General features: G+C 33.2%; 1 protein-coding gene across 14 annotated transcripts; it reads right to left on the bottom strand.

The window, feature by feature from the left end:
• Positions 1–941: 941 nt before the first annotated feature.
• LOC113699018 (actin-related protein 2/3 complex subunit 3-like) lies at positions 942–6,966 on the bottom strand. 14 transcript variants are annotated; one of them, XM_027219047.2, is made up of 6 exons: positions 6,823–6,966; positions 6,445–6,621; positions 5,006–5,166; positions 4,347–4,409; positions 4,203–4,237; positions 942–1,779 (listed from the first exon to the last, which is right to left on the bottom strand). In XM_027219047.2, exon 6 carries the CDS (start codon positions 1,679–1,681, stop codon positions 1,163–1,165), a length of 519 nt encoding a protein of 172 aa, XP_027074848.1. In that variant the 5' UTR covers positions 1,682–1,779; positions 4,203–4,237; positions 4,347–4,409; positions 5,006–5,166; positions 6,445–6,621; positions 6,823–6,966; the 3' UTR covers positions 942–1,162. The 14 variants fall into 14 exon arrangements, with proteins under 14 accessions (XP_027074848.1, XP_071914267.1, XP_027074847.1 ...); XM_072058166.1 differs by having other exon boundaries at positions 4,203–4,232; XM_027219046.2 differs by having other exon boundaries at positions 5,006–5,096.
• Between the last annotated feature and the right edge of the window lie 11,874 nt (positions 6,967–18,840).

Below are 18,840 nucleotides of genomic sequence, written 5' to 3'. Positions count from 1 at the left end.
AATTATGTAAATCTCAAGAGAGTCGAGTGAAATTATCAAAAACCAAAAAATTGCACGTGAGCATAGGATAGTAAAACAAGATAAAGGCAAAAGCTTGCAACCAAAAGACTTTGATGGACCGTGAGATGAATAATAACAGTGGAGAATTATTACCATACCTTTCCTCTGTAACTCTGTAAAGAAATAACTTCTGCTGTCTATTCGCCTTAGCATGTATACTGTGGTTAACTAAACCAAACAGGTCCCAATAACAAGAAAGAACAATTTTTAGTAATAATTCTATCATATGTAAATTGATGCTTAAGAGTAAGTGAAAGTGTTTCCCATCAATGCGGGCGCAAAACCGAAAGGAGCCACGAAAATTTAAGAACCTTATCCATACTTATGATAGATATTCTATTAAACTCATATAAAACACAAGTTAATAAAATAAAATTATAAAATATTATAGAATAACTAATAACATTTAAAAAATAATAAAACAAAATTTAAAGAAAGACATAAAAGAGGCAATCCCTTTAATTACGAGTTGTTTGTTGCAGTTTTGTTTGATGAACCCTCTCTGTAAAGTAGTTCTCACACTCGTGAGAATATGATGAGAGTATTGCATCTCAATTGCCTTCTCATAAATCATAGTGCTGTTTAGGCTCATTGACCTTGTAGAAAGGAAACCCGCAATGCTGGTAATTATACAGGAAATTTCCTCCCAACAGCACATTAATTACACAGCAAAGCACATAAATTACAATTTTTTTTTACACAAATTACAAATTAATTGTCGTACAAAGCCAAGAAACTTGCAAATTTTTGATGAGCTTGTTCTGCAGTACGTAAACTCTTTAACCATATCTAGTTACAGAAGAATCCCACATTTAATAAACAACAGAAAAAAAAAAAAAAGCTGAAACTGAAACAGATCGCCAAGCTGGGAAAAAAGGAGCTAGCTAGAAGAAAACACATACTTCTTTTTTTTTTGGTGATATCTTCATCCAACAGTTGTGCTGACAGAAATGTCAAAATTGAAAAATGATAACATAAACACAAAGATTCTGCATTGTCTTTCTATGCAAAGTTGTTGTCCAATGCTTACAGGACATAGGCAGGGGATGCAGACAATTGAGCTGCACTCGGGAACATCAAAATACTGGGGCGGGCCACTTCCTCATGGATTACTAATATTCATGAACTTTCTCTTTGCAAATGCCAACCACCATTTGTTAGGAGTCCCGTTGTGCCTGTATGCAACACTCAATAGTCTTCCACTTGTTTCCTCGCGAATTTGCCTCAGATAATTTCTGAACAGCTCTGCCTCTTTTTGAGATTGTGGTGGCGTAAATAACCCTGGAAAGGGAAAACCAGACTCTCCAGGCACAGGAACCTTTTCCAAACCCAGGTTAATAATTGCCTTCGTTCCTTCAGCCAAAGTTCTGCAGCCCTCTAGCTTCTTTAAAGCCACATTTATGTATAATGTCAAATAGATAAGAAGCTTATCAGCTGAACTTTTGATGTCAAAGTTCTTGAAGAAGACATTAGCTCTGAAAAATGATATTGCTTCATCAACAATGTCAGTGGTATCTGATGCTGGAGCAGGTCCCTTTATATGACTTTTTAGAGGAAGAAGAGGGCATCCACAAGCTTTGGCAATCCCTTCATCAACAACAAAGTTGGAGTGATAAACCATTTTTCCATCCACTCGTGGGCTGAGAAATTCGTCTCTTGTAATCCTTTTTTGGCTCCGTCTTGTATTATAGATAAACTACCATTAAACTGGATTCCGGTCTGATGAAGAAGAGGTAAACGGTGGTTGATCAGAAGTCAGCCAGACCAGAAAATATGCAACCCAACACATACAATGAAAGAAAATTCATAGTTAGAAAGTGTAGTAGCAGTAGAACCACCAGAAAAGGTACAAGATCGCTGGATCAGAGGTAGCAGAAAAAACCTTAGCAATACATTTCAAGGAAAAATAAAAATTACAACAGATTTGAAAACATTTCTTAAAGTACTAATCGAAATAAGAAAAATAAAAGCCCAACCTAGATCTCACAAGGTACCTCATAAAAACTACACAATCAACAAAAAATACAGGGAGAATTAAGAAACTCATAAGAACCAAATACAAGAGAATACATTACAGAAAAAGTATCAAAGATCTTGAAAGAACTGTTCAAACTAAGAAAAATATAAAATTGATTTAGATCTCAAAACATATCTTGTAAGTACCACAAAATCAAAACTACAGGAAGAATTATGAAACTCATAAAAACCAGATTTAGGAGAACACATCCAGTAAATTGTAGTAGTAAAAATACATGAAAAATACATTATTAAAAATACTTTCAAAATCAGAAGAGATCTGAACAACTAGCCGAACTAAGAAAAATATTAACCCAATCTAGATCTATAAAGGAAAAATTAAATTATTCAGAAGGAAAAGCATGTAAAAAGTAATAATACCAGAAGCATTTCTAATTACCCAAATAAATTTCAATGGAAGAGCCATTTTCACATTATTTCCAAAATTCTGAATGAATGTTTCAGAATGTTAAAAACTCAGAAGATAAAAATGTAGAAAAGGAAGTCTTTATAGGAAAATAATATGGATGAATTAGTCTAACCTAGATCAACACAGAGACAATGTCTGATTGACACAATCAACCCAGTCCATGGCCATGTTTTTGGATCATTCAGTATTTGGAGATATCTGGAAGAAGATGTGTATTTGTGTATTTCTCAGTGAAAACTAGAAATTTTCAGGCCCAATTTGATGTGTAAAAAATATTGGAAAATTCCCTATAACTCTCATTTTTAAAATTAATAGAACATGAAGATCTTAATTGTCGTCATGTTGAGAAACCATGTCCATGTGCAAATTATTATAGCAGTAGGGTAATTAAAGCAATGGCCATGTCCATGTGCAAAACTAGAGAAACTAATGTAACAAGGAAGCTGCAAAATAATTGAAGACTGAGGTATGTTAAAAGTCTTTGTCCCCCCAAGTTAGGATCCGTCCATTGAACAATACCCTTTCAATGAACCAAGGCATTAAATTCAGCAGTGCTTATCTGTGCCAGGGCTTAATCAGTGCATGACCAGGTCCTCAAAGCAAAATTTAAGCAGAAACCAAGTTATATCAAACAACTCATGATTTGAGTGCAGATTCTACTTGTTGAGCCCCAAAACATGTGGAAAATTAGAACCAAGACAGTAGAAGCTGGGCAAATACTCTTTAACTGGTCTTTGGTCCTAACTATGATAGTCACTAACATGACAATGCAGTAAAAGTCAAAAACAATCGATGAAAGTAATGTTTCTAGGTCTATCAAAGTATTGTTTCCAATGGAATTTAAAGATAGTTCGAGCCATTGCAAGACATTAAAGGATCATTCAGCATACACACACAAAGGCAAAAGTAAAATCATTTTTGTTTAGGACCAAAGAGTAAGCTAAAAAACATCTCTCAAATCATCTAATCCTCCATAACAATAGGACATGTAAATTTTCAGAAAACTAAACCAGTGTAGTGGTAAAGCTACCTTTAGAAGCAAATCATCAAATACAAAGCATGCTACTATTGTAAGAGATGATCGCACACCTTAAACACTGGATGTTTACTTTGCTGTGCTTCTTCTTGGTTCTTTCAAACTTACAAAACAATCAATAATAACAAAAGCAAACATTTCTGCTAGGACGTCAATTTTGAAAAAAAAAAAGGCTAGAAAAACTCAACAATAAATTCATCAAATGGCTGAAAATGATGTGAAAGTCTGAGCTTTTCTTCGTGTTTTTGGCTAGAAAGGCAAATAGCGGTGGGGAGGGGAGCTGTATAGTGCTTTCCCCTCTTTGATTCTCTCATTTTTCTGGGAAAAAAAAGAATTGCATGGTTGGGAGATGAGATAGTGTACATAGAAGGCAAATTGGAAGGGCAAGCATAAATTGGGGGGAAAAATCACTAATTTTTTGGCCAATAAGAATGTTTTTTAAAATATACTTAATTAATATTTCGATGCCTTTATATACCACATAAAACCAGTAAAGCGCAGCTATATCTTCTTAAGAAGCATAAGCAAAAACTTATCATAAGAGTAAATAGCCAAACATAGAGGCACATAACACTAATATTAAAATATTTAAAATATCAGCCCATATAATATTAACAAAAATTTCACCAAATTAATGATACAAATCAGAGGTAAACCAACCTGGAATGAATGGAAATTTTACTGCAAAACCTTTTCTATTTTCGGACCAAAGCAGAAAATTACAAAAAAAAAATACTGATCAGTATATATGTTCGTGGTGCAAAAAAAGTAAAGAAAAAAAAGAATGGCAAGAAATGTGTTTACCAGGATGCAAGGGAACAAAAGGCACCAAACCACTTGCGAAGATTTTCCACTTTCCAAACAAAGCTGAAAATACCAAAAAAAAAAAAAAAAACCAAACACTAATTGTGTAGCATTCGTGTGTCTGCCATGCAAAGAGGAAAAAAGCAAACAAGTTTTAAATTTTTCTTTACCATAGAGGAATACACCAAAAGGCAAGAAACCTCTCTATTTTTCTTTTCACCTATGAGAAAATGAAATAAGATGTATATCCTATAAAGCCTCTAACCTCAAGTGCCCTTTTCTATTCCTCCGGTTTTTAATGTTGATTCTACTTCCCTCTTACTAAGCAGCCATCAAATCGAAGCCGAGAGAGTAAAATTGAGAGTCAGAAATTGTTGACAAAGATCTGAAGGTTGAGAAATAAGGGTACGTACAGGCTTAGTGAATCAGACGAGTGGCCATTTTTTGGGCAAAAAATCCCTGAATTCTAGGGTAAAAGTGTACACCTAATCTATGGAAAAATTTGTGGGTTTCATGTCCGCAAGTACAAATAACTGATAAAAGGAAGAAATCTACAGTGAAAATAAGGAAGAAATTGCGGTGATTGTCAGGCATAAAAAAGGAACAGAGAGGGGGAGAAGAAACAGAGAAGCCAGAGAGAGAAGAGACGGGAGACTTGCCCGAAAAAGAGAAGAGACGGGAGAAGGAAGATAACAAGCCAATTCTTCTCTTCAGCTTCAGCACGTGAGATCCTCGTGATAGACGACCATGCTTGAATCAATCCCATTCAACCACGTCAGCACAGCAACCATTCATCTTAACAAACCCATTCATGCTTTTACTACATAGGTAGATAAAGCCTCGTGCATAATTTGTCTCACTAGGAGGGGGCAAGTGGCCCTAATTTGTCCACTTGCTCTTATTCAACATTGTTAGCATTTGATCATATTTGAGGCCTTTAAGGAGCACAGATGAGTGGATTTTTTCTTATGAAAAAAAATATAGACATTACATGGTACAACTTGATTGGTTGATATCATTTTGAACTAATAACAAATTAAAAGCTACACAAGAAAGCTAATGGTTCAAATAAAATCATAATTCAGAACATAATAAATTAATAGGTGATTTGAAATGATTACCATTTCTTCTGACAAGCATAAATAAGCAATATAACAAACAAAATGTGCTAAATTTAAAGCGAGAAATAATTCATAGGCCTCTGTTGAAGTTTCTTAAAATTTCAAACAGTTCCCCATGCTTTTTAAAATTTAGGCATTCCTCCCTTTGTAGAGCAAATCATTTGTGGTAATTAACCTTGATAGAATCCATATATTCTCATACATATAGCAAGGTTCCAAGGAGAGGCAAGCAGGACAAACCTAAACTCTCTATTCCTTAATTTCTTATATTTTTCAAATCCATTGTGCATATTGAATTGAAAATTTATAATTTATAATGCATATTTAAATTGTCATTAAGGTAATTATGTAAATCAAATCATGCTAGATAATTTCTAACAATCTGTTAATAAAGTTCTCTTTTTATCAAAACAAAAAAGCTAAAATCTCTACCTCTTCCAACTCCTTATAACTTCAATTCCCTGCTTGCTCCTTACTGGACAAAGCACCATACAATGGTCCTACATTAAATCCTTTGTCCTTGATATTGTAAAATAGTCACTCGTTCACCTCTCCTTCGTTCTATTTCCCTCTTATCTAGTTTTTGAATGAGCTGATTTACTTTGCATTTTTATATTGTGATGGACATAGGAGACAGTAATAATGGATATGGTTAGCCAAATGAAGGTTGGGTAAATGATGGAAATGATTGCTGCTCCAATTGTTTCATCAATTAACTATTATATCCTCTTCCCTTCCTGTTATTAAACAAGTTTTCAATTGTTGGGTTGATGCTACACACTCGTATCAGATAGAGAGACAAGTGCAATTTTTCAAAAGTAAAAGATAAATTTAGTCCAGAATTACAAAAACCTACAGCAAGTAGCTAAATTAGAAACAACCCATAAAACATTAATGCCAGCAAAATCACTAAAACGCTAAAAAAAAACCCCAGAATCACATCGAAACAGAAGAAAAGGCACAGCCTTTGAACTTACTGTGAGAAAACCAGAAGCCCAAGATCCAAATCGCTTATCCTTGAAGCCACTAGAAAGGAGAAGCGGAGAAAAAGATTGAAATCCACCAGAGGCAACTAGCAAGCTGTAAGTTCCCCCAAAGGCCAAAAGGCAACAGCAGAGCGGAGCAGAGCGGAGCACAGAGAAGAGCAGTGCGTGCTGTGTGTGAGAGAGAAAGTGAGCGAATGAGAGAGAGATATTACAGAGTCAAAGAAATTCAGAATTCTCTTGAAGAAAGACATCAAATCAATCTCTTGTACAAAGATTTTGCCCCTAAAAGAAATTCAGAATTCAATATTCAATGCTACAAAGTTAAAAATCGAAGGCAAAGGAAAAAAAGAGTGAACTTTTAGTTGTTACCTTCCGGACTGAAGAACCCAGTTGGAGAAAATTAGGCACGGTAAGTAGAGAGCACTCGGAGCACTTAGGGTGGAGGTGAAGGCGGAGAGCAGAAGCACTTGCGGCTGAGGAAAAATGATTAGGTAGATCGGGAGAGAGGCTGCTTACATAGTTGACCCGTTTTTTATTTTTTACCCACAAGATCCGCGTGTAAACCCGTTTCTTAAGTAAGATTTAGCTGTGAAATTGGAATTAGAATTCTTTTGATCTAGTTACTGAATTCAACTCATGAAATTGAAACCATAGAATTCATAGGATTCAGATTCAATTTTAATTTTTTGAGTGAAGCAGTATCCAAACAACATATTTGGAATTTGAGGCCCAATTCCAATTCTAAACTCCAATTCTATCGGGGAACCAAACATATATAATTTGGATTAACTTTTTATATCTTGATAGTGTAGTGATTTTTTATATTAATAGTTTTGAATGATTTGAATTTTAAATTTGAATTCAATTTATATGCCATTGATCTAAACCTACTTGTGTAAAAAAAAATCTTTACACTAACAAGTATATAAAAAAGTTAGAGTAAATCTTATACACACTGACAGTGTATACACTATCATCGTTGGATTCATGACATGTGTGCAAAAGTTGAATTTTAAATTCAAATTTTACATAGTTGTCATTCGTCCAGTGTTATACACTGTGAATATATAGAAAAAATTAATCAAAAAAGTTATCTATACTAGTTTTTACAAACCATGCGGAAGGATTCAGAAATTATCTCATATTCTATCTCCGTCCGGCCATTCCAATCATGCAACTGAACCTCAAGAATCACCTCACCTCAATAATCTAATATTTGCTTGGTCATTTTTCGTGGAAGATAATAAAAATTTTACTGTAAAATATTAAATCTCTTATTTTGATTCAAGACATCAAAGCGACATGTCTTCTAATTTTGCATGTACTCATATTGCACGCGGGCATGTAGCGACGAAATTCCCCAAGTTCCAGAAAAACGCAGACGCACTGTTATAATACGTCTAAAAACACTACTCAAGTCTCAACGGTCATCCTTTTATGATGCATGCAATATTGCGATCCTTCATGGTGTGATTTTTAGTCAATAAATAAGTCATAAGGATGAGACCATACCGAAGAGGTTGGTCAACTCATATGGTGGAAAGGTTGTCTTCATTGGAGGAAGACAAAGAAAGTCGGGTTAATTTCACTTTGTCCCCTCAAATTTTGGACGATTACCCATTTCAATCCCTAAACTTTAAAATGGGACACTTAAGTCCCTAAATTTATAAATACCTCCCACTTAAGGACAATTGTTAACAAATCCTGAATGCCATTAGTGGTCGAAGTGTCCTATTTTATTAGGATTTAGGGATTTAAATGTCTCATTTTATAAGTTTAGGGATTCAAGTAGGAGATATTTATAAGTTTAGGGACTTAAGTATCCCATTTTGAAGTTTAGGAACTGAAGTGGGTAATCGCCCAAAGTTTGGGGGGACAAAATGGAATTAACCCAAGAAAGTCTCATTAAGTTTGATCAAGAAAATTCTCCAACTCATTAAAAAAAAAATTGTGCTGCAAAGAGAAGGTCCAATCAATCACTTCCAATTAAATATCTAGTGCTTAATTTATTTTTATATAGGACTCGTTGTACGGTATAGTTTTAACATGTGCGGATTTGATTTGTCCAGGTGTGTTCTCCGTCACCTACTTTAGTTCCAACATCCAACTACAATGAAAGATTAATTGCTGATAGTTTTTGTAGAAGAGAACAAACGGCCCATAATTAACACCACTTTTCTGCCTAATAATGGCGGCATTGACCACATTTGAGGCCTTTAAATTTAAGGGGCATAGCTGCTTTTTTTTTTTTTTCTAAAAAAAAGAGAGACGATAACAAATGGTGTTTAATCATTGAACAGAGATTACATAATTGGTTGAAGATTATTTGAACCATTAACAAAAGCTACAAAAGAAAGCTAATGCTTCAATTAAAATAATTTATTGATTAGAACATAATAAAGTACGCTATTAATACTATTAGCTTTCCTCCTGACAAACATTTAAAAGAAATGCAATAAACAAAATCTGCTAAATCTAAAAAGAGAAGGATGAGAATTGTTTCAAAAACATAATTCTCGATGGACCAAATTATCCGAATAGCCACTAAACTTTTAGAATCGTCGAGTTTTGACTACTAAACTATTAAAAGTCTAGTTTTGGCCACCGAACTATTTAAAGTTTAGATTTCGGATCATTCCGTCAAATTTTGTCTAGTCAAATCGTGCAAGCACTCAAATCTGTCATGCTTAACAATAAAATCTAATAAAATGACCCAAAATCTAAACTTTAAATATTTCAGTGGTCAAAACCAGACTTTTAATAGTTCAATAGTTAAAATTTGACGATTCCAAAAGTTTGATGGCCATCCAGATAATTTGCTCTTCTCGATATGATTTACGGCAAATGATGTTTGAACTCCAAAATAATCCTTTAGCACCTTATCTTCCTTCACGTAATAGAATATCAAAGTGGAGTACAATGATTATTTTTAGAATGCAAATATCAAGGATAGTAATGGGTAGGATCCGATACCCGCAAGTACTCGATCCAATGGTTAATCCAATTAGATGGCCGATAAATAATCCGTTAGGACATTGTATTGATGAGGGGTAATCGATGAATAATCCAATAGGGCTTGGTAAGAGAGCCTTAAAAATCTCAAACCCTATATATATATATAGCATAGGCATTTGCCCTTCATAAAATGTTGAATTCCTCTCATGTATAACTCTACCAAAGTTCAACATTTAACATTATGTATGTATTAGAGGGTACCCGATGAATAATCTAAATCCAAAAGTGAGAGAGTTTGGTAATGAAAATTAAAATCTATAGGGTTACTCGATAGGGTTTAATAAAAAAAAACTTGGATATGTGGGTTATAGTTTGGTACGAGGGATTTTTTAGAATATTCGATTTGCTGCGATCCCTAACAAATATCACTAGTCTAATTTACACACTATTTTGTAAGATAATTTCAGAAACCTCCCTTAATGGATTTAACGATTCTAGGCAGTACCCTACACCTTTTGAAATTTGCACATACCTCCCTTTTGTAGAGTAAAATATACATAATAACCTTAACAGAAATCCTTATACTTAAAATAATGATGAAAGGTTTCAAAGAGAGAGGCATAGAAGAAACCTAACATCCCCACCTTTCCCACTCCTTATGGCCCCCCCTTGCCCCCTCTCCCCACTTACTGTGGTCATAAATTAAATCTTTATCTCCTTTACTTTGTAAACTAATCTCATGCTCTCATCTCTTTCTTTTTAGATTTTCAATGGGCTAGAATTGCTCTGCATTCTCAGGTTATGAAGGACACAGAAGTAGTAACACTGAATGTGATTAGCCAAGTGGAGGGCTTGGGGGTCATTAGGAAGGCGAGCCGCGTAGTCATGAATAAAGGGACAATTATTTCATCAATTAACTATTCTATGCCCTTTCATTTTCTATTAGTATTGCATAATTTTCCAATTCTTGAATTATTATGCTCATTCGTATTTGAATAGTATTGCATAGTCTTCCAATTCTTGGGTTGATGTGTTACACAAACCCCTGCAATAAGGAAAATCAGTGCAATTTTCCTAAGGTTAAGGATGCTATTGTACAATATTCTACATGAAAGGTAGCTATGATGATCTACATTTTATCCATCACCCTTCCGATCTCACCTAGGATCGCCAATACTCAGTCTGTCTCTTACTGTTTATGAAGAGAGTGAATCTTTCATGAAACTAACACTGTATTCTCGATTATCCCAGATCTTCTCTCCTTCCCTCGTTCCTAACCTTTCAATTAGGAGTGGCAATTTCTGGCTTGACCTTAAAATACGATACGAATTAATATAAAATTAATGGGTTTAGGTTAAGGTTGAGCAGGTTCGGATCAAACCTGAAAAACAGGTCGAATTCAGATCACTCACGGATTGATCCAATAACCTATTTATGAATTAAAAATAATTTAATAAATATAAAAAATAATTTATCTAACTAAACAACGTTATTCTTTTTTTTTTTTCCAAAGGCATTAACCACTTAATTCTAAATAAATTTATTTAACTTGTGTGAAGTTGGAATTGTTATGTTTGGACAAATGATGTATTATATTATTTTCACCTTTTAAAGTGTCTTAGTTTATTTCAGATTTGGTTTGGGATAAAACACTTTTTCAGTATTTTTATTTATTTCAGATTTGGTTTGGAATTCTTTTATTGAGATTTTTATTACTTGATTATATAATTAGTCTTGTGCGAAATTAGTTCTGTTAGTAATTATAGCGGCAGATTAATAAATTAAAATTATGTTTCGGGTCATATCGAGTCATTCGTGTGACCCACCAACCTAAAAATTTCTTATTCAAGTCAGGTATATTAGCATGTCATTGATTAACGAATTGTATTCGGGTCAGCAAATCTCCCGTTGTACCTGAGTTTTGACCTGACCCACCAATCCAATATTGATCCGAATGCCTCCCCTACATCCAACCATTCAATGTACTTAGGGATAGCAATGGGGGCGGGTGCCCGGGTGGGGGGCTCTCGGGGCGGGGGGTGGGGCGGGGGCGGGGCTTAGAAATGGGGCGGGGGACAGGGGAGTATACCCCCGCCCCGCCACCCGCAAAAAATATATATATATATATATAATTATATATAATATGTAAGTTAATTAGTTATAAACTTATGATAATGATATTATTAGTTAGATGTATTATATAATGTATAGTAATTTATGTAATATAATTGATATTATCAATTACATGAATAATTATACATGTCTACTAATAAAATTTATTAATTAGTTATACTAAATTTACTAATACATTTATACTAAATTTCTAATTACACTTAATAGAATAACACTTTTTTCTCAAAAAAAAAGTACAAACACAATAATGAATTAGTGATTGCATTTGTACTAAAAGTGAAAACTTGACTATTTTAGTTATATTTATTTCATCATATTGGATTGTATTCAAATAACTTCTGTTTGATTGTTTTTATGAGTTTCAATTATAAAATTACAATGAATAATAATTTGGTGATGTGTTGATATTTTAGTACTTAATTATTTATTAAAATTTAATTATAATAAAATTTTATTAACTCCGTGGAGACACCCGCAGAGGAAGCGGGGCAAGGCGGGGCTGGGACGGGGTGGGGCGGGGGGAGCGGGAGGCGGGGGACGGGAGGAACTAATAGACAACGGAGTGGGGGACGGGGGAGGGATCCCCCGCCCCAACTAGGGCTGCAAACGAATCGAGCCGCTCGCGAGCGGCTCGAGTCGAGCTCAGAATATTAAGCTCGTTAGCTCGCGAGCCGGCTCGCGAGCTTGAATATATATATATATTTTTATTTTTATTTTTATTTAATAATAAAATTACGTATATTATATATATATATTTTTATTTTTTATTTTCATAGTGAAATTACGGATATATCCTTAATATTTTATTATTTATTCAGAAAAAAATATTATTTTATTTATTTTTTTTAAAAATAAAAATTTTTTTTTATTTTTTTCGAGCTCGAGCTCGAAAATTGCCAGCTCGTCGAGCTCGAGCTCGAGCTCGAGCTTGATAAAATTTAGCTAAGGTTCGGCTCGATTAGGTCAAAACTCGACTCGGCTCGACTCGTTTGCAACCCTAGCCCCAACCCCTCCCCGTTGCCATCTCTAAATGTACCCTCAAAAAAAATCCACAGCACACCACCATGAAATAAATTGAAGAATAGAATAATCTACCACCACCATTCTTCCTCCACATGTCCTCCCAGAAGATCATATCCGTCAAAGAGCCAGATCCGTTCGGTACGCGTGGCTTTCACTGGTTTGCCCCATCAAACCACGCAAGAGCTCAAGAAGATATCAAACCATTTAACCTTCGACCTTTTAGGAAAATATCCCACGTCCAAATTTCCCACGGTCTGTTTCCGCAAACAGTCAAACACAATGAAAACAACCTTAATCAAATGCCACGTGTCCCACATCAATCCATCTTCGACTCAGTTACTTCCACGCAAACCGCCATGTTTAAGGCGTTGTTCTGCCACGTTTGTTTACGTAAAACTCTAGCCCACCATCTCCTCGTATTATATATGCCACCATTTCTCCAGACCAAGGCTTCATACTTCACATTGGATTCCTTTCTCTCTCGTTGCAGTTCAGGTGATTGAGTGATTGATAGATAGAAGCGTTCAAGAATGGAGGAAACAACAATGGTTTCATTGGACAGGAAATCATCTATTGAAAATGAACCTCGGACTCTAAATATACAACAATTCCAGCTTGCAAGGGTAAATGCACATATATTGTTTTCTTTTTCCTTTAAATCTTATTGTTCTTTCTTCTTCTTCTTTTTGGAAGATTTTGATGGCTTTGGATCTTTGCTTCTGATAACTTGTATAGGAGGCAGCACTTTACGTGATGAGTACGAGGAGCATGGAAGAAGCCCTTGGAATTTTTACAAAGGTAATGGCCTTCATGAATATAATATCTAACGATTTCTTGAAATTTGTTACTTAACATTTTCCTTTTCTACTTTCTTGGTTTTTTTGGATTTATAATTCTTGCTTGTTTGATGATTCTTTTTGTCACTTGGTTGATGATTTTTTTTCTTTTTTGTAATATGTATTATCATATTCAAAATTATAGGTTATTTTGAGTTCTTAAACCATGTGCTAAAATTGCTCCAAGAAAAAAGTGTTGAGATGGTTGAGTTTTTCTTGTTCTCTTTTTTCCCTAGTAAAAATATAGTATTCAAAATCAAGAGATAGTTAAGAGTCTTTGTGCAAGAACCGCAGGACACATGAAATAACTGCTGGAGTTATTCTGCAAAAAGAGCAACAGACTCGTGTTTAAACTTTAAGGTTAGAAAAATCGTTTTTATGGGATCATTTTTCCATGGTCCGAAGAAAAATTTGACCGTATTGTAAAAGTTCAACAAAACTTTAAGGTTAGAAAAATCCTTTTTTTGGGATCATTTTTCCATGGTCCCAAGAAAATTTGACCGTATTGTAAAAGTTCAACAACTACAATCCATTTCCTAAATTGCATGTTTTTTTTATTTTTTGTAAAGTAAATTTAGGAGGATATATGTAAAGTGACCTTATTCCAATTTCAGGTTAGGTCATGGTCCTATTATTATGCATGTGTTCATTTAGGAGTCAGATTTCTGCTTTTGGCCCCAAGCTGTTTGGATGGGAGTGTTTTTTAAAAATTAGTTGTTTAAATACTATCTCAAAATATATTATAGAAATTATTCTACTCTTAAATATTTCAAAATATTTTCTAAAAATATTTCAAAATATATTTTAAAAACTCTGTTACAGCAAAATTTTTCAAAAACATCTCTAAAAACAGCTCATCCATTCTTGTGTTTATTTTACTTTTTTAATTAATTTTATATTTTTAAAAATATAGCACTTGAAATACATCTCAACAAGTGCTGGCACTTGTTTCTATGGCTTGTTATACTTTTGTTTCATGATTTATTTTACAAGGATGGATTCTTTTTATGAATTGCATATTTCCACGTATCGTCTCCTATTGTGAAAATTCTGACTTAATTGGTGGTGATTAATTATGGCAGGGGCTGGAACCAGTGGTGAATTGTGGGAGAGAGAACGAGGCCACCATGAGGGACTATGATTATGAGGACTTGGAGATCTCACATAACCAATTAAGGGATATTGAATCTGCACCTTTTTGATTTGTTCTTTCAGTTAAACAGTTTCTTGATCAGTCATTATCACAATACATTGTAAAAAATCTTGTAATCTAGTGCCAACATGTGAATCTTTTTCTTCTTGTTCTGGTTAGAATCCTGACATTTTAATCGAAGCATATATATATATATATACCTTTTATTAAAAAAAAAATATTATTTACACATTTCTATTTCTTTTTTGTCTTATGTGCCTTTTAATTTACACACTTGTGCGCCTCGTTTTTAAGAATACACAAGACGACAGAAAGAGTCGGACTCGACCATACGGTGTCAGGATTTAACTAGGCAATCTCAATACCAACCGAGCCAACCCCGAGGGGCTTATGGTCCAATTAATATGAGGGCTTTTGTTTTTTGGGGAAATTAATATGAGGGCTCAAAATCAAATACTGAGATGACAAAAATTACTACTAATATTTTAGATATAAAAGGTATGTCATCTTTCCCAAAAGAGCGGATGGTATTTTGCCCCCTAATTTACATATGTGGTATATATTCAATTATATCAGTATACACATTGTCAGTGTAAAAAGAATTAAACAATTTATATTACCTCAATATTTTACGTATTGTTTTGGACAAAAAAATTATTGTGCCGTCATAAGGAGAAAAGTGATGAAAGATCAATTTGTTTCTGTTAAAATGTTAATCGAGTTCACCAGGAATGCAGAAATGCTCTTTTAGACTTATGCAATGGCAAGGGATTCTTCTTTTTTTTTTTTCCCTCCACTTTTGTATTCTTCGAATCGGGGGTTTTACAAGTTCAAGTTCAAACCGATTTGCGGAGAGATGTTGGGACAAGTTGGTCGAAGAAAAAAATTATGACATTATCTTCTTGTATTCTACCCTCTTAGTAGTGTTAGAACTTAAAAAGAACAAGGGACAAAAAAATTAAAATTGGAAATCCTTGAAGAATATATGATAGTTTGATAGTTGTTAGGATAGGAAATGATACAGAAAGTGGGACAGAAGATTTTTTACGATCGACGTGTCCCTAATGTATAATTAAGTGGAGATATGGTGTAAATAAATTTAGGTATGATGTAAATTAATTAGGATTACAGGGTAAAAAAATTTAAAAAAATGGCCATTTTACACTCAATTGGAACTGAAATGGAATTTGTGAGTCCCATGATCCGTTTTCTTGATGCAGAACAAAGATATGAGGACTGAGGTTTGAGAAGAAGAGCGACAAGAATGAGCAGAAATATCTACAGGCCCAAAGCCCTGACTGGGATGATGGAGTTTTGACCCAAAGATTTTGGTCCAAGGGTGTCAATGGGGCTTTTTGAATCAGGTTTCAACAAGTCCAATCTCGACTCATAAATTAAGTGAAATTTTGGGGTTTGGGGCTTTAGGTTCATGTTAAAAACTCAAATTGAGGAAAACATGCCTTGTACTCTCCGCAACATGTCTTGAATCACAAATTCAAACCATACTTGAGGATTTAAAATAATTGCTTCTTTTTTATTTTTCTTTCAATTTATCTAATTTTTAATATTCATTTTTAAGATTTAAAATAATTATTGATTTAAAACTATTTATGGAAGCAAAGATATGATTTTTATAAAATAATAAGCAAAAACTTTTTTCTATTTTTTTGGATTACTTGAAGGTTAATAAATAAAAATATGTTCTTTTTTTAATGCAACATGACCTCAATAAGGGCATTTTCGACATTATGGGGGTTTTTGTTAAATGTTTGATCATTCAAAGGGTGAGACAGTTATTTGAACAAATTACAAGGATTGATTGGTAATATGGTCAAACCTCAGGGGAGGTAAATGTAATTAACCCTATTATTATACGAGCTTGGGGATTCAAATCGAATTTGGACCAAGCTCATAATTAAATGCATAATTATATATTATATATATTTTATAATTATGAATTAATACAAATTTACATATAAATTATTAACATTTTACGTCGTATCATGTATATCTTACTATATATAAAGTGGGAGGAGGGGTTTAGTGTAAATAAGTTGTGCTATTCAATATATTACCTTATATACCCTTACTTTTAGAGAGAATTATATTATTTTAACTACTCACATCCCTACAATCACTCAATATTTGTTGAATTAACCACCACTTCCCTAATTAAAAACTACCATATTTTTTAACTACAACAGCTTAACTATTTTAATTTACAATTTTCCAACAAAAAATAATACTAATCATTTTTAATATCTTTTGTTAATAACACACACATTGGGTGTGCTTTAACTACTAGTAGTTATAAATGATAGATATTATTATATATATAATTAGGATTAATCTTATATGTACTGTCAGTGTATATGCTATCACTATTAAATATATGACACATGTGCAAATTTAAAATTTGCTCGTGTGTCATGCATCCAACTGTTATAGTATATACACTCACATTATATATAAAAATTACTCATATATGAGCCGAGTTTCAATCGGGCCTGAGCCTAACATGGCCCAATCTCGACTCACATTTAGTTTGAGCCTAATGTTTAGGCTCAATAGTTGCCCGACTCAATTAAAAATTAGGCTTAGTGAACTTTTTTCAGGCCGAATGGACCAAGTTAGCCCAACCGCGTTAATAGTTCCAAAAAAGTGTCCAGCCTTACAAGTTAAAAGGCCATGAAGGTCATATGCGATTCTCTGTAAAAGAAGAGTAAATCTTATATGTACTGACAGTGTATACACTATTACCATTAGATACATAATATGTGTGCAAAAGTTGAATTTCAAATTCAAATTTTGCATAGTTATCATTCATTCAATGTTGACAGTGTATACACTGTCAGTGTAGGAAAGATTAATCCATAAAAGAAAGGACAAATTTTCATTTTCTTTTCATTTATTCCATTTTTATTCAAGTATTTTCTTTATTTTAAGAGCTTATTTCTTTAGAATATATTAACGTAAGCATTGAAACTTCCATTTGAGGGCAAAGTCCTGCCATATTTTACATGTCGAACTCGAACTCAATGAAGTTCAAAGATGAACCTAAGATTAAAGTTTGGGAGGGAACAGTGATGGAGTGAGGATTCAAGGTTAGAGAGGCAATTATTAGGATTAAGACAAAATTTTTTGTTAAAAACATTCGATTTGTTTGGATAGGAGGCTATTTGAAATATTTATTTGAGATAATTACTGTGGTACTTTTTGTGATGGATGTATGTGAGATAAAAAGGTGATTGAAAATTGTGTTTATGATGTAAGTAGAAAAAAATTTGAAATTTTGTTTGCAAATCTTCCTTTCCAAACAAATTTGGAACTTGGTTAGTATGATAATGGTGTGATTAATAGTTAGTATGATAATGGTGTGATTAATAGTTAGTATGATAATGGTGTGAATTTGGTTAAAATTATTTAGTGTTTTTCAACAATAACAACTAGATGATATTTTTCTTTGTGCTGCAGACCAACAAAATTTTTTACATTTATTTTTATGTACTTATAGTTTTGAAATTCTCTTTTTTTTTTTTTTTTTCTAAATTTTCAACTAGTACTTGTCTTCATTTCAAATATGTCATCATTTATAAACTAAGTGATAATTGTAGATTCAAGAACTTAGGGAGGCAAAGTAAAGGAACATAGGAAATTTTAGAAATTTTAGGGGGTGCAATTATAGGACAAGATTGAAAATTTATAATTTTTCAAGCCAATTTTAAAAATTCTTTAAGGTTGCCCGCACTTGAATGTGACTACGCCAATAGGAGGCAGAGGTGAACCAACGTGAGGCACAATTGCAAAATAATATTATATTAATAAGCATACTGAAAATGAATGGATGATAATTAGAGATAAAATGTTTTAATAATAAAGACAAAGCATAAAGCTAAATGTGAAGATTAGATTTTGTTTCATTCTATTTACTATCAATGCAAGGAATTCAAAATTGTGCCCTAAATTTCTTCAATTTATATTATGGTTGAATTTTTTTCCTTTATCTTTGATTTCTTATGTACATAGTATATTATTGTTACCTTAGTTGCTATTTTGAAGTTATGGTAATCAAGGAAACTAAGAATTTAACCATCTTGTTTTAGGTAAGTTGGCCACCAAAAAGGATTTAAAACCCCTCTTTAGACTGTAGGTGGGATTTCAAATTTTGTACCCTGTAGTTAAAAAAATTCAAATAATTTGGATTTCAAATTCAATTTTGCATATATGTCATTATGTAATGGTGATAGTATATACATTGACAGTGTATATAAAATTAATTTAAACATT

The sequence above is a fragment of the Coffea arabica genome, chromosome 7c (genome assembly GCF_036785885.1).
Source record: "Coffea arabica cultivar ET-39 chromosome 7c, Coffea Arabica ET-39 HiFi, whole genome shotgun sequence".
NCBI classification, from domain to species: Eukaryota; Viridiplantae; Streptophyta; class Magnoliopsida; order Gentianales; family Rubiaceae; genus Coffea; species Coffea arabica.
The sequence above is the reverse complement of the archived record's forward strand: the minus strand, read 5'-3'. Positions and strand labels throughout refer to the sequence as shown.